Source organism: Malania oleifera, chromosome 9 (genome assembly GCF_029873635.1).
Source record: "Malania oleifera isolate guangnan ecotype guangnan chromosome 9, ASM2987363v1, whole genome shotgun sequence".
NCBI classification, from domain to species: Eukaryota; Viridiplantae; Streptophyta; class Magnoliopsida; order Santalales; family Ximeniaceae; genus Malania; species Malania oleifera.
In genome coordinates this window covers 91,273,074-91,289,016 of record NC_080425.1, presented here as the reverse complement: position 1 = coordinate 91,289,016, position 15,943 = coordinate 91,273,074, and the positions used below count along the sequence as shown (strand labels likewise).

Genomic DNA, 15,943 nt, shown 5'->3' with positions numbered 1-15,943 from the left:
TAGAAAGAACGACCATCTTCATTTAAAGAATTCCATTGAAGAGATGTAACAAAAAGTTGGTCCGATCGATTTCCTTCTGTACATTTATTCAATGCCGTAATCCCAGAGAGGCCCTCAGCTTCTGGGACAAAAAAACTGGGTACAAAAAAGAATTTGACTCCGATTAGGGTTCACCCTAAATAAATTCATTTACAATTGGAAAATGCTTGAGGGGCTCTGGTTACAATGTTAATCTATACCTCACTAAAACATTACCATATCTGTAACTGTAAATATAAAGAGATGATAACAGGAGAGATCAAATGTGTTGCCGAAGAACTGAGTTGTCATGTAGCTCGGGCAGCCACAAAGCCCAAAAGTCATCCTCCGAAGGCCATGTCAACGGCTAAAATGGCAGCATTGTGCCTTGTAAGGACTGTCTTCTCCCGACTATACATGATCTCACAGGCTAAAACCGGAAATCTTTGGGTCAATCTATACCTTTTAAGTGTCTTCTGCAAAAATTTTGAAGATGAAATCGCGGAAGCGTTTAGAGTACTGCTTCGGATCCACAGCAGAGATTGAAGTTGGATCATATTGGATTGATTTGTAAGCATGCTCCAGCTTCTTGCTAATATCATAATCTTGTAATATGTCTATTATGCCAAAGAAGAGGATGACTTCATAGAATTCTCCTGTTAGTTCTCCAATTAGCTGAGATTCGCAATCAGTTCTTCTCACTGTTTGTTCAGCCCTTGCTGGCATGTTTATACCTAGTTTAATGGTAGCCCACCTGCAGGATGCAATTAAAAGAAGTATTGAGACATGCCAAAATATACAAATGTACAATACTAATTATTGTTGGAAGGAATTAGAATTGAGTAATCCTCTTGTAAGCAAGGTAACAGATTAGGGTTGAATTTTTTAATCCAAAAAATGATTCAGCATTTGGGACCTATTCTAGAAATTTAAACGTTGGGAAGCTAACAGTAAAGAGAGTCCTACCAGGAGTTTTGGAAACCAAAAACACCAATAATAAGACCAAAAAATAAAAACAATCAAAGTGCAGAAAAAACAATTACACTCGTTAGGGAACTGTGCAAACATATATATATATATATATATATATATATATATATATATATATATATATATTCATTCTAGAGTCAAACCAGGCTATTTTGTTAATAATTCAGGTTAGAAGTTGGCTATTGTTGAATAGTTTGGCTACTATTCATGATTTCACCATTTTTGGGGAATGGATTCGTTAAAAAGTGATTATGTAAGACAGCTAAATTAAGCGGCATTTCTTACTTTCCATAAGTTTGGAGAATTTTGTCAGTGTTTAAAAGTAATGTGGATTACCGAGCTGGGTCAGAAAGAAGCTGATCCATGTCTGCTCTTGAATGACGGGGGGCTGCTACTTCACTCTCAGATTCACCATTTCCTGCAAGAGAAGTTCAGGACATACAAGAGTTAGCAAGGACTCAAGAAGAGGCTAGTAATGGTGGAAGAAACTGAAAGAACAAGAGATAACCGGTAGGAGTGAGAATTCCAGGAGAACGAGCCAAGGGAGTTTCCTTCAGTTGTGTTGTTTCTCGGAAATGAAGGCCAACCAAAAGGCTGTAATCCATGATTCTCTCCTGTTCAAGAAAGTCACAATCCCTGTCCACTTGCCTGCGTGAAGGAAATATTTCAACTAACAAAAACAAGTACAAGTAGACCAAGAACATTTCTTCTCAAAAACTGCCTCATTTTATCAATTCGGAAATATGCGTCAACATCTATACTTTGTCTATGCCTATGCAGAAATGATATGTAAATATAAAGTGAATTGGAAACTCTGGGAGAAAGGAGAAGTGCTCTACTTTCTTGTTATAATATTGGCTCTATACTCCCAGTGTTTCCCAGGAGAGTTTCCCCATTGCTAGTCTTTTTTTTAGGAAAGAAACCATTGCTAGTCAGACGTCAATAAACATAACGTCACTGGAAAATGGACAATCTTGCATTCTCATCCTAACCATAGGGAGCCTACATAGTGGACTGAATATGTTCCCCCCCACCCCCAAGCCCAACAAAAGAAAAAACCAAAGCACTAAACCACACTACTGCAACCACTGAAAAGTAAAACTAAATAAAGAGGAGAACCAACAAAAAACAGTGGTAAAAGAAAATTTACCTACAAAACTCTTGGAACCAAACCTTCTGCAGTCGGAATATGAAATTAAGATCAAGGTCTTTAAGTGTCGTTGTTGCATCAATTTCAGCTTCAGGTTTATCAGTTGTTCGGCCATGGGAAGAACCTTTCAAGTCAAAGCGCCGGTGAATGGGGTACTCAGTACAGAACAAATTCCCCATTATAACAAATCGCACCTGACTTGAGAATGCCAACATATGAGTATTGAGGACAAGCATTGCATTTATAAAAAGTCCATGGTTAAGAAAATTCTTGAAATTCAAAATTAGGGTTTATTTGCTTTCAATTTTACCTTCTTCTGAGCAGTACCAGTTAACTTCACACAGTGGAGACCAAAAAATTTGGTGACAAGAGTATTCTCAAAGGCTCGAACATGATTATAGTAAGCTGGAAGCATCCTTAGGAGCACCTGTAATTGCATGAAGCAATTTCGGTCAGGGAATTGTAGAGCACATTAAACAAGAATTCATAAATGAATTGGAAGTTATCAGGGCAATAACAAGGAAGGTTTGAAGCTGGTGGGCCAGTGGCAGCAACAAATTCAACTATGAGTTTGGCAACGATTTGAGGAAAAAGGCTCAAAACTAGTTTTAGACAGTAAAGGAAAGCAAGCTTCATTAAAAAAAAAAGTTACTGCATAAGAGTCACTGTCAAATTTACAATACTTCAGAAAAGGTTCAACAAATGTCATATATGTGCTGTACTTGTAACTGATTTGAAAACTAATGAGAAGGACAAGCCCAGTTATCTAACAAGGTCAAGCATAGACGCATAGTTCAGAAATTACTTGCCGTTTGTTATGGAATGTAAACAAGATTGTAACTTGCGAAGGAAAATAACATACTTTTACTTCTGCCTTCTTCATTGTCTTTATCATGTACCGATCATCATTGGTCAAGTAAAAGAAGCTTCCACTTTTTCCGGGAGATGAGAGCTCCCGAAGGGCATCATTTCCGCATATAGATATCATGTAATCAGCCGGATCCACCTTGAACAATTTCCTGAGAGTCCTGAAAACATATATATAATTCATTGTTAGGCTGCATTTGCCTCCCTTGGAATAAAAGCAATGATGTCAAATATGGTGCTGCAATTATGGTGTTATTCAGCACAGAGAATTGTAAAATAACCGAGGCATGTTCAATAAGCCTGGTTCAACCAAGTCAAGTGGGACTCAAGGCTAGGCTGTTGTTGCTGCTCACTAACAATGAATTTATTTTTCTTTTTTTTAGTATAAAAAACTTTACTTTTTAATGGATTATGGATAGTAGAGAAAAAACAGAATTCCCATGTGTGCTTGGTGCATGCATGCATCTGCATGCTCCAAAAGCAAGTTGCGGAAGTTTCTTGGAAACAAATCCCCACTAGATCATGGTATCAAATCTGACACTAATCGTCTCCTAGGGAGCACTACCAACAGTTTTGAGCATGAAACAGTCATGTTGAGGGCTCATGTGAGAGCCTACGGGAAGTGTAGGCAGAGCCCGCTGGGCCTCCCAATGAACCCCCCAAAAAATCAATTTTAATCATACAGTAACACTCCAGATTTCTGCTTAAAAGAGTTCAATTGTTTGTAAGCAAAATTTATTTTAAGGCCTAACCTGAAAACCAATGGGCAGTAATCCTTCCACTTAAACTCACACGACTGGTGAGGTGGTGTGTGTTTAGATCCTTCTGGAGGAAACTTAGTCCACACCTTTTCCTTGGGGTCAAAAGCTGAGGACTTCAGATCAAGGGATGTTGCAGGAGCAGGCCTTCCAACCGAATGTCTGTTCAATGATATCAGTAATTATTTAATGAGTTTATTTTGGAGCTTGGAGACAATGAAGTAAGCATATGCTACAATAACTACAGTATAAACACCTTCAGCAAAAAAAAGAAAAAAAGAAAAAACAGTACACACACATAATCAAAGTATTATTGCAAAAATGCCAATATCTTCATACTTGTCATTTTTGGAAATTCAAAGTATTACTGCAAAAATCTCAAATAAACACGTAATGGTCTAAAAACAATTTGAGAGTTAAAAAGAAAAAAAAAGGGGGGGGGGGGGGGTGGGGGAGTGGGGGGGGGAGGGGGCTCTTCATGAAACAAGGAAAAGTCCTCTGTTTAGCAAATTTTCTTAAGTGTTCAACACTGCATGTAACCAAGTTGGATCCCAAAACAAATATCAGTGGCCCATTTTTCGTAAAGCTCCAAATGCGCCACTTGCATCAATATCCAAAATCAACCCCTTCACTGAAATCAGTTTCCGATGGATCCTTCAAAAATTTCCCCTTTCCCATACAAATGTCAATCTTATTCTTTCAGAGTTTACAATTATTCAAGCATTTCTTGAACTTTGCTGCAGATATCCAATTCAAAGAATTCTCTGCCCAAAAACTAGGCTGGGAAATGAAATCTTTCCAACACGGAAAAGGAAAGAGCATAGCAGACATGAAAGTGGGTGTGATTATATTATGCAGAATCAGTTGAATAAATAAAATTCCAAAGTTCAGCTGTATGAACTGAAGCCAAATGGGCAATTCAAATTCAGAATCTTTCTAAACCATTACATAGTTCAAATAAATGCATAGAACTTATTTGATAAATGAAATAAGGGGGTTTAGTTCAATTAAGTACAATATATATTCCCACCATCCTATTTGAAAATCCTACTGAAATGAAAAATAACAAAGTTTAGAGCCAAAAACATGAGAAGAAATTTTTACAAACCAAAAGCAGGCTATAACCAATGCGGAACAATGAAAGAAAAGGGCAAGCTAAGATGGAAACAGAATAAAATGACTAAAAGAAGGGGCAAGGAAAAACTATTATCCTATCAGTGTATCGCCAATACCTGATACCCAGCTGCAGATTGAGCATAAGCTCGTAGTTCTTATGCCCTTTAGATATTGTGTCTCCCTGTCTTTTCACAGGCTGTATTCTCAACTGCTGCTGACGGAACCCTCTCGAATCCAAATCCTCAAGCTGCAGATTACCCAACCCTTCGTCCATCTCTCTCCCAACCACTGAATGGCGATCCCCAAAATCGGGAAAAACATCGCCATCCGTCTCCCACATGGAATGCTTATCCGTACTGGTCACTCTCCCATCTACTGACCTCCTCCTTGGCCTATTGCTCGAATCATTAACCTTGGAAGGCCGCCAAATGGTCTGCTTCTGCAAGAACTCACCCTCAGTTCCAGGCCAATTGAGCATCTTCTGCGAGGGCATTATCGAAACCTTCTCCCCTGGGCAAATCTTACAATCATTCAAATCAACAGAAAACACCTCCTGAGGATCCCAATCAAAGTTCCCTCCAGGAGAACCAGAAGGATAATAAGTCCCACTCTGCTCCTTAGGATCCTTGCTCCAAACACCCACATAGAAACTCCCATCTGCCCACCTAAATGTCCCATTCCCTTTGGGCAACCCATCCTCCCAAAACCCATCATACCTATTTCCATTGGCCCAAATCATTGTTCCATTCCCCTTGATCACCCCATTCTTCCAATGCCCAATGTAATGGTTCCCATTCTTCCATTGGTATCGCCCGTGACCGTCCTGCAAACCCCGGCGCCATTCGCCGTCATAGTAGTCTCCATTGGCGTAACTCTTCGTTCCCTGTCCATGCCTCAAATTCATAACCCAACAGCCCCTATAGGTGTCACCGGCAGAACCAGTGTAAGTCCCTCTACCATCCATATACCCACTCTTGAATTCGCCCTCATAGGTTTCCCCAGAGGGCCAGCTGAACTTGCCTTTGCCCATCGTCTTGCCTCTGAACCATTCGCCCACATACATACACCCGTCCGTCCACAAATACTTACCGTGACCGTGGGGCAGGTTATCGGCCCACTGGCCCGTGTAGAAGTCTCCATTGGAAAGGACCTTCTCTGCGTGGTAGACCTCGCCAGCACCGGCGTCGTCGTCGTCGGCGTGTGCCACCGACATTGTTGAGAATATGCTGTTGGCTCTCTTTTTTGCAGAAGCTTGTGATTTCCGCACCGTTGCTTCCCAGGCCTTCACAATGCCGCCGTGCTCTTTGCTCATTCTCTCCCCAAATACTCCCTAAAACTCTCTCTCTCTCTCTCTGCCCCTCTCTCTCTCTCTCTCTGTTAATTACTAGCTCGCCCTGAATCAGCCCAGATCAACCTCTCTCTGCATCAACATGATCTTCAGAACCAACACGACCATTTCGCCGGACAAACCCAGAAGGCGAAGACCCAGCAGTGAAGAGAAATCAAACGCATGAGCCCAAACGCAAAGAAAAAGGCAAGAACCACAAATGGGTGTCTGTATTTTGTGATCTTCTGACGATTTGGCGATATGGGTATTTCAGATTTCTGAAAATCGAAGCTGTTTGATTGATGGGAAAAGCAAAAGGTGAGATTGGAACCAAAACCCAGCTTTTCTCTGTGTCCGAGAATTTTTTTTCCTTTTTTTTTTTCCTTTATTTTTTCTATCTTTTTTTTTTTTTCTTCTTCTTCGTCGTCTGATTGGGTTTGGACCAGAGATTCAACAGCACAATGTTCTTTCTTCCCGGATTTGGCTCCTAAAACTACTAACAGACCGAACAGTTGGAAGGATGAGAGGGATGTTGGTGGCGGGGATGTGTTTGCCATTTTTAGTGTCCCAACGAGACCTAATTCGCAAATACTCCTAATTTTAGTATTTTTGATTTCTCAAGTACATCATTTTTTTTTATTTCTGCTTTTGGCATCTTTTTCTTACTCCCTTCTTTTCTGCTATGATGTCCCTATAGCTTTACTTCTATTGATCATTTTCATTCCTCCCTATACTTTTAAATATTTGCACTTTACACCCGAAAAACAGGTTTTCTTTCATCTCTTTCTTGAAATATCAGAGGATGGTTATGACTTACAAGACTTCCAACCACAATAAATACTCTCCTCCTTGAAAAACCAATTGAAATTATGTCCAATTAGTGCCCATTCATTTCCTATTTAAAAATTTTTAAACTACAAAAAATATATAAAGAAAAATTTAAAATATCTTTTTATTGTTCTATCTTTAAATTCAGCAAAATAATTAAAATATGCATTTATTTAATTTTTAAATGAATTTTTATGACAAACAAAAGAAGTAAAAAAGTAAGGATATATGGTTTGGTTTTTATTAAGTTCGGCAACAAAAGTTTTGAGGATTTTAACTTTCAGTGTCTACAACAACAAATATATACTCATTTTGGCTAGCAAAAATAAATTATGCTTCCATTAGCTTAATGACAACTTAAGTCAATATATAAATCACATTATTATACAACTAATCTTAAATATAGATTTGTATTTATATTAATTAAGCTTCCTAATTTGTGTTCACACAAATTAAAGCAATCAACAAGAGATAGGAATATTAATTGGATTGACCTAGATATATGCTTGTTTATTGTTTGACCTAAAAAGATGTGAGAACGACAAATTTTTTCAGTCAAATCATGTATTAGCCACCAATTAAAGTTCGACATGTGAAAAAACATAGAAGATGCTACAGGAAAAAATGTGTAAGAAAAAAACAGCTGCACGTGCTGAAAATATATAAAGGAACGTGGCAAAAATTTCTTGGAAACTGTTTGAAAAAGTTCAACATCTAACAAAAGTAAAAGCATACAGTTCGAGAAAAATGATGAGTTGATTCAATGGGATAGTTGTCTTCAAGTTATTTGAAAAAGCATAAGAAGAGGCCAGGTGTACTTATATAATATTAAACAAATAAAAACTTACAATTATTAAAAGTAAAATTTTAACTTAAAATCATTGTTGACAATGACAAAAAAAAATTGTGACAAATAAAAGTTTTTTCCTCAAACAAATATATAACAATATTTCGAGAGTCCCATATCAATTTTAGGCCGACCCAATTGATTGATCAAACTTATAAACATCTTAATTATTCTCACAATAAGTTAATAAAGGTCAAATTGAGAAGAAAAAAAAATCTAGTATGGCAAAAACAAAATCTAACATTAGTTTTAGATTGGATTGAAGTGAATTAGAGAATTCCCCTTTTTTAAATTAATTAATTCAAGAATAACATGAACACAAATTCTTGTGTTTACATTTACAAGTTGCACCCAATAAATTCAATGAAGGACGAGTTTTCTCTAATGCTAGACTTGACTGAAGAACAAAGGTAAACGAACTAAAACATCTTGCACAAAAAGAATCACATTGATGAATAAAAAATAATTTCTATTTAATTTTAAATTTATTGTATTATAAAATGTACATATTTGAATTTGAGTTAGAACCCTTATTTTTTATTTGAATTGAAACAAAAAAAAGTTTGTCCGAACTCAATCTAAGATACAAATGGAGATAAAAAAAAGAAAATAAAATTAGACATGCTATAATAAAATTAGAGAATATTCAATTAAGATTAGAAAAAATCACTCTTTAAAATTTATTTTATATACATTAAAGTTTGAACCTAAAAAAAAAAACTCTATATTATATACAAAAAGTGAAAATACTGTAATAATTTTATATTATTAATTTATTTCTAAAATATATTTAAAAATTAAAAAATATTATAAAAATATTTTTCATAATATTATTTACAGACAGTCCAATGCAATGCATGCAACATATTGACTAGTTAATACAAGAGAAAAAATGCTAAAAAAAGTTGTTTCGTAATTATTGATACGTGTATTAAAAAGTGTAGATTAAATCTAACAAAATAATATAATTTAGATATTTTTCTCATATAATAAATTTACTAATTGATGGGCACAAATAATTAACTTTATTCAAGGTATTTCGTAGGTTGAATTTTGATTGTGTATTAGGCACACGTACAACTGTAGAATATATAAAATAATAAAAATAAGAATGTGAATGGCCCATGCAACCGCACGTGCGTAAGAGTATCCCACCCGGAGTGCTACAAAATAGACGGCGACAAGAATTATGACTCTCAATTAATAATGGCATTCCCCGGTTGATGCACAAAAGATGCAAAAGAAGATAAAAAGCTGGGGAACAAATGGAAATATGAAAAGTATTGGGCAGGTGTGTGCATGCATCTAAATTAAATTAAAATGAGCCCCCCTCAAAATATTATATTCTATTTGGTTTGGTGTGTGAGTCTGAAATTGTTTAAATAAAATAATGAATAAACAACAATCCAAACACGTCCTAGAGGGTCATCGTGCTCTCCCCTTTCCCTTCAGACAGGGTCAAAGGGAACCCTAAATTAACCCAAGGCCCCACCTGAGAAAACACTCACAGAAAGGAGAGAGAGAGAGAGAGAGAGAGAGAGAGAGAGAGAGAGAGAGAGAGAGCTGCATGAAAAGGTGACACTTGTCTTATGGGAGACAGGTCTGTGATTATAACATCATGATGGTGATGATGATGATGATGGATCATAGAGGAAAGCTATATATATATATATATATATATATATATATATATATTATATTGATTATCTTAGATATTCTAAAATGCTATTTTAATTCACTTGGCTTTCCTTTGCATTTGCTTATGACACTTTTTGGCTATAAAAAATGTGAAGCATTTGATTGGGTCCTAGATTATCGGTAAGATTTTTTTTTTTTTATGTTTGACTAATTTCAAGTTTAAATCAAAAAAATTATTTAGACTCTGACAATTCTCTATGTATCCTCATAAAGTGAAAAATCTTGTGTCTTAAATTATTATTTTTTATATTTATCAAAATAATGGGCTCTTTTTATTTCTTTTTATCTATATAATAAAATTTAATAATAATTATAATTATAATTATAATTTTTAAGACTTCAATATCATATCTATTTTTTAAAAAAAATTTACCAATTCGACAATTTTTGGGGAAGAATTTAGTATATGTAACTATGAAATGGGCATTATGCCATTTGGAGGATGGAGGTGAAGTGTATGTGATGAATAATTACAAAGAGGAAAAAGGTGAGGAAGAACGAAAGTGATTGTAAGGGTTGTAAATGTGTTGGGAATGTGGCTCATATTTAGAGCGGATCACATGTACTGGAGAAAACTACGTGATGCGAGGAACAATTGCATGAGAACAGGTTTCGGGCAATATGCAGAAGGAACTTTGATCAGCACAAAATAGTCGATGGTTTTTGTCGGTGCAAATTGTCACGCCCCGAATACGGAAATGAGACCCAGGGGTGAAATAGTAATCTAGCGTGTACCTATATCATACAAATTACCAAAGATATAGTACGGTGAATGAAGGTCCAACCTCGTGGGGTTCCCAGGCACCCTATACATATTCATATACAACCATATACACAACAGAAAAAAGTTTATATATATACATACAGTACCATATTAGAGTCTATACAACAGGAGTCCAAGCTCCATAACACAACACATAAACCTAGTTATCAACTATACCCCAAAATGACAACCTAAGAACACAAGTCCTAGCACTTACCCAAGCGCTATCTGCGGTACACTGACCACTGCGCCCTTACACCAAGAAGCTAGCTCAGGTTACCCGAAGGACCTGAAAATATGTACGTACAGCAGGGGTGAGACACCTCTTAGTAAGGAAGAATACAAGTTATATCGATGTGTGGTATTCGAGTGTTATCATGATACACAACACATACACAGTTAAATGCAATTCTAGTACTAATTTCACAGCAGTGCATACAAGCACACACACACATGATCAAGTAACCTGGTGTCGTCACATCCTACGGCTCGAAGCCCGTCTGCGATACCAGGCGTTCGCCCATAGCCGACCCATAGTACACGGCGTCACTGGCACATGGTTAGTCCTAGAATCCCATGGCATCGTACCGGCACAAACTGGTGGATCCACACCTTTCGATGATCAACTGGTAAGGCTTATGCCCTCGGATATAGAGCCGCACACTTTTACTAAACATGACCTAGCGATTTTATACGCCAACGGATATAAAGCTGGACACTCTTAGTACATGGAACAACTCAGAACCCAGTTCCAATTGCATTCCACAAAACACAACTATGCATGCTCATATAACCAAACATGTAACGCCCTGGACCTGCCATGTGGGGCCCGAAGTGTTAAGAGACCAACACGCGTCTCTGATACCATTAACGTAGCGGATAATAATAAAGCAACCTCGAACATAATATACCAAAGTTCTATAATTATACATCATTAAACTCATTTTACACATCCACGTTCTCTATAATACAAAACCTGACAGAAATTTAATAAAGCATAAAAACTAAAACATAACCGTTTAAGTCTCACTCACAAAACTACCCTACCTTTTTAGCTATCTAAGCTCGATCTCCTGGATAATCTGAAAATATTTAATATATAACGGGGTGAGACAACTCTCAGTAAGGAAGAAATAATTTACAATAGTGTGTGACTGAAGTTTTAATATACAATTAAATATCTATCCAGAATGCATCCACAATCTGCAAGTGACCCCAAAATATCGTGCCCATAATCACACAAAGTCAACGGCTTTGCCAACCAATCACATTCCATAATCATCAATATTTATTTGGTAATTCCCGAGAATAGAGAAATCTACTCGCTCATACAAGTAGTTTCCCTATGCTCTAGTGCTAACACCAGGGCACTCATCTTTCTCAGTAAGCCCTTGGGTTATGTATTCAGGTAAAGTCACCGAGAATAGGGAAGATCACCCGCCCACACAAGTGGCTTCCCTTTACTTTGGTACCCACAATTAATTACCAGAGTACTTGCCTTTCTTAACAAGCCCTCGGGTGGAGTAATCTACTTTACCATAAATACTAAATTAATTAAAAGTCACACTTATACCCATATCATAATCAATCCACATAGAGTATTCATACACTTTCCAATTTTTACCCACACAGGGTTTATATCCACATATCATGTAATTATCCACACAGGACCCTAACAAATCATAAATGTCCACACAGGACTAACCAAAACATAGCATAAATGTCCACACAGGACTAACCAAATCATAGCATAAATGTCCACACAGGACTGGTTCACATAGGACTAATCAAATCATAGCATAAATGTCCACAAAGGATTGGTCCACACAGGACTAATCAAATCATAGCATAAATGTCCACACAAGACTGGTCCACATAGGACTAATCAAATCATAGAAGAAATGTCCACACAGGACTGTACAAACCACACAGGATACAAGACAGCACTCCGTTCATAGTGAATAGGTAAACAACCTCCTCATACCACTGCCAATGTTTACCTCCCAATATAAACGTCCATATAACGACCTCCTCATATCACTGCCAACATTATATGACGGTTATACTAGGTACGATATAACGACCTCCTAATACCACTGCCAAAGCTAACCACAACCCAAATCAACAACAACCAATCAATCAACATATTCATAATTCTACCACTATAAACACCACATCAGCATATTCCACTAGCCAGAATTCACAATCAAACAATATTCGCATTCTCAATAATTCTTCACTCCACAATATTCACAATTAGTTAATTATCAAAAATGGTCTCAACCACACGATTTTTTTCCCAATAAAATTTCTTTATCTAAAAAACAATATTTCAATACCATCAAGGTTTAGAAAATTATACCTGTATATATATATATATATATATATATATATATATATATATATAAATTTATAATTGAAACTAGTCATTTAAAATTATTAAAAAATATTTATAAAATATTTCCTCTTACCTGCTCCTTGAAATTCAACCCAAAATCAACAAAACGAGACCTTGTAATTTAGAAATTCCAAATTCCTCAAATCTTAGCCAAAACACCCTTATAACACTTCCTAGGCTCCAAATGACAATATTTACTAAGGAAATTCCAAAATAATTCACTTAAATTGGTTTTGGGATGTTTCCCAAACTACTCAAATCAAAGATCTACTCCGCCTATATTATAGAGAATCTTCCCAGGAGTCTCGTGGTAGCTTTTGATCGTCGAATCGAATTCGGCCCGGAATCAAAGAGAGAAGGTGGAATGGCAAGTTTTTAGAGAGAGCAGGAGAACATGCAAAAATTTCGCGCTGGAATGAAAAGAATCCACTATTTATACAGAAGGATTTGTCGACAACACACGTCGATTTGTTGACAAGTCCTAGTACATAGTTTGTCAACGAGACAACCAACTCGTCGACGAATTTCAATCATGTGAAGAACCCCTCTCAGTAATTCCTCGTTGACGAGACATGTCGATTCATCGACGAGCTAAGAGGAACATTCGTTGACTAGACCAATCTATTTGTCGACGAATGTTTGCTGCCACTTTTTTTTTTGAATTTATTCTTCTTTCCTCTCTATCATCCTTATTATTTCAAATTATTTAAAATTTTTCGGGTTGTTACAAAACATACCGCACCTATTTGGTAATCTAAAATCATAACTTTCCAAACATATACAGTTTCAATAAAGTCAAGGCACGGTCATCCCTATTACATAGTATAAATCATCATATACATATGGTTTTTCCAACAAAACCAGGGATGCAACCCAATACCCCCTTTTTTCCAAAACTGTAATCATGAAAAACCCATAATTTTACCCATTAGATCCCCCCTAAATGAGTAACCAAAATGCACATAGGACCGTGGAACATAGTTCCATAGAGTCCGAATTCAAAAATAACCAACATATACTGAATCCCCTTACCTTTTCCCAAATGACAAATCCCGAACTCCAAGGCCCCTAAATAGCAAATCGAGTTCCAAAACCTACAATCCACAGTACATAGTATACTCACAACTCCATTCTCTACAAAACTATTGGAACGGAAATGGAAACCGAGCCTTACTTCGATTTTACGCAAAAACCTGAAAATGCCCGAACCGAAAATCTGATCCGTAGAACTTGTAGAGAATCCTTTCACAATCCTTGTGGCAACGTTGGATCAATGATTCCCGTGACGAATGGCGATGAAATTTAGAGAGATGGTTTCTAGAGAGATAAAGAGAGAAAATGAGATTTCTTAGTTGATAAGTAACTTAAATATCTATTTATAGCCCTTTGACTCGACCACTTCTCATCGACGAATAGCGTCCTCGTCTACGAGACCATATAGACAGCTCGTTGACGAGACGATGGCCTTATTGACGAGCCTGGGATTTTCGATTTTCCAAAACCCCTTGGTTTCTCTTCGTCGACGAGCAGCACAAGGCCTTCGTTGACGAAATCTGGCTTCGTCAACGAAGCTTTCTTAAATTCCAATTTTACCCTTCTCTTAATTATTTAAATCCATATACCACGGTTCAGGTTCTTACAACCTCCCCTCCTTACAAAAATTTCGTCCTTGAAATTTGCTATCTCTCATGCACAAACTCAACCACACAATCAGTTTGATACACACTCAACTCTAAAGAAAACTGACAACTACTAAAATGCAGCCTCGTCACAATATATACATACCCTCACTTATGGTGGAGGAATATCGTGGTTACATACATAATAGTCTTAGGAGTTGACAATACACACACTCCTAACGATTGACCACCTATCCCAACCCAAGGTAGGGTAATGTACAAACACTCAGAACAACTGTGGATACTTTTGACGTATCTTCGTTTCCAGTTTCCAAGAAGCTTCCTCAACCTGGTGATTCCGCCACAATACCTTCACTAACGGTATATCCTTGGTACGTAGCTTCTGAACTTTATGGTCCAAAATTTGAACAGGTATCTCCTCATACGCTAAAGTATCCCCAATCTCCACATTCTCGTAGCTAACAACATATGAAGGATCCAACATGTACCTCCTTAACATTGATACGTGAAACACATCGTGGATCCTCAAGAGTGCTGGGGGTAAAGCAATCCTGTAGGCTGCCAGACCCACTCGTATAAGAACCTCAAATGGTCCGATATACCTCGGTCTCAGCTTGCCTTTCTTCCCAAATCTCATTACCCCTTTCATCAGAGCGATCCTAAAAAATACATTATCCCCCACCTCGAACTCCAACTTATGGCGGCAAACATCTGCGTAACTCTTCTGTCGACTCTGAGCTAATTTAATCCTTTCTCGGATAACCTACCTTCTCAGATGCCCGCTGCACAAGTTCAGGTCCTAACACCCGACGTTCACCAACCTCACTCCAATACAGAGGGGATCGACACCTCTGATCATACAGAGCCTCGAACGGTGCCATCCCGATACTAGGCTAGAAGCTATTATTATAAGCAAACTCCACTAGTGGCATAAACTGTATCCAACTACCATCAAAATCTAACACACAAGCCCGCAACATATCCTCCAAGATCTATATCGTCCTTTCCAACTATCCATCAGTCTAGGGGTGGAACGCTGTATTGGAAGTAAGCTTCGTCCCCAGTGCTTCCTACATGCTCGTCCATAATCGAAAAGTAAACCTAGGGTCTTGATTTGATACAATGGATACCGGTACTCCGTGCATTTTCACAATCTCATGCATATATAACTCTGCTAACCTACTTAAAGGGTAGCTAACCTTCATCGGTAAAAAGTGAGTAGATTTCATCAACCTGTCCACAATCAGCCAGATAGCATTATGCCCGTGAAGTGCTGGCGACAATTCGGTCACAAAATCCATTAAAATATGTTCCCATTTCCATTCCGAAAAAGGGTTGTAACTGCCCTGCCGGCTTCTGATGTTCAGCTTTCACCTGCTAACACGTCAGACACTGCTCCACAAACTAAGCAATCTGCCTCTTCGTATCACTTCACCAGAAGGTCTCGCACAAATCCTGATACATCTTTGTACTACCTGAATGTACCGTATACAAAGAGCGATGCGCTTCCTCCAGAATCATCATTCTGATCTCATCGTCGTTC

The 15,943-nt window shown here is 37.4% G+C and overlaps 1 protein-coding gene across 1 annotated transcript; it reads right to left on the bottom strand.

Moving 5' to 3' along the window:
* LOC131164162 (phosphatidylinositol 4-phosphate 5-kinase 6-like) lies at positions 1–6,761 on the bottom strand. The gene is made up of 8 exons (XM_058121156.1): positions 5,016–6,761; positions 3,778–3,945; positions 3,021–3,186; positions 2,469–2,585; positions 2,159–2,352; positions 1,517–1,656; positions 1,345–1,426; positions 1–772 (listed from the first exon to the last, which is right to left on the bottom strand). The coding sequence occupies exons 1-8, from the start codon at positions 6,209–6,211 to the stop codon at positions 484–486; spliced, it is 2,352 nt and encodes a 783-aa protein (XP_057977139.1). The 5' UTR covers positions 6,212–6,761; the 3' UTR covers positions 1–483.
* Positions 6,762–15,943: the final 9,182 nt, after the last annotated feature.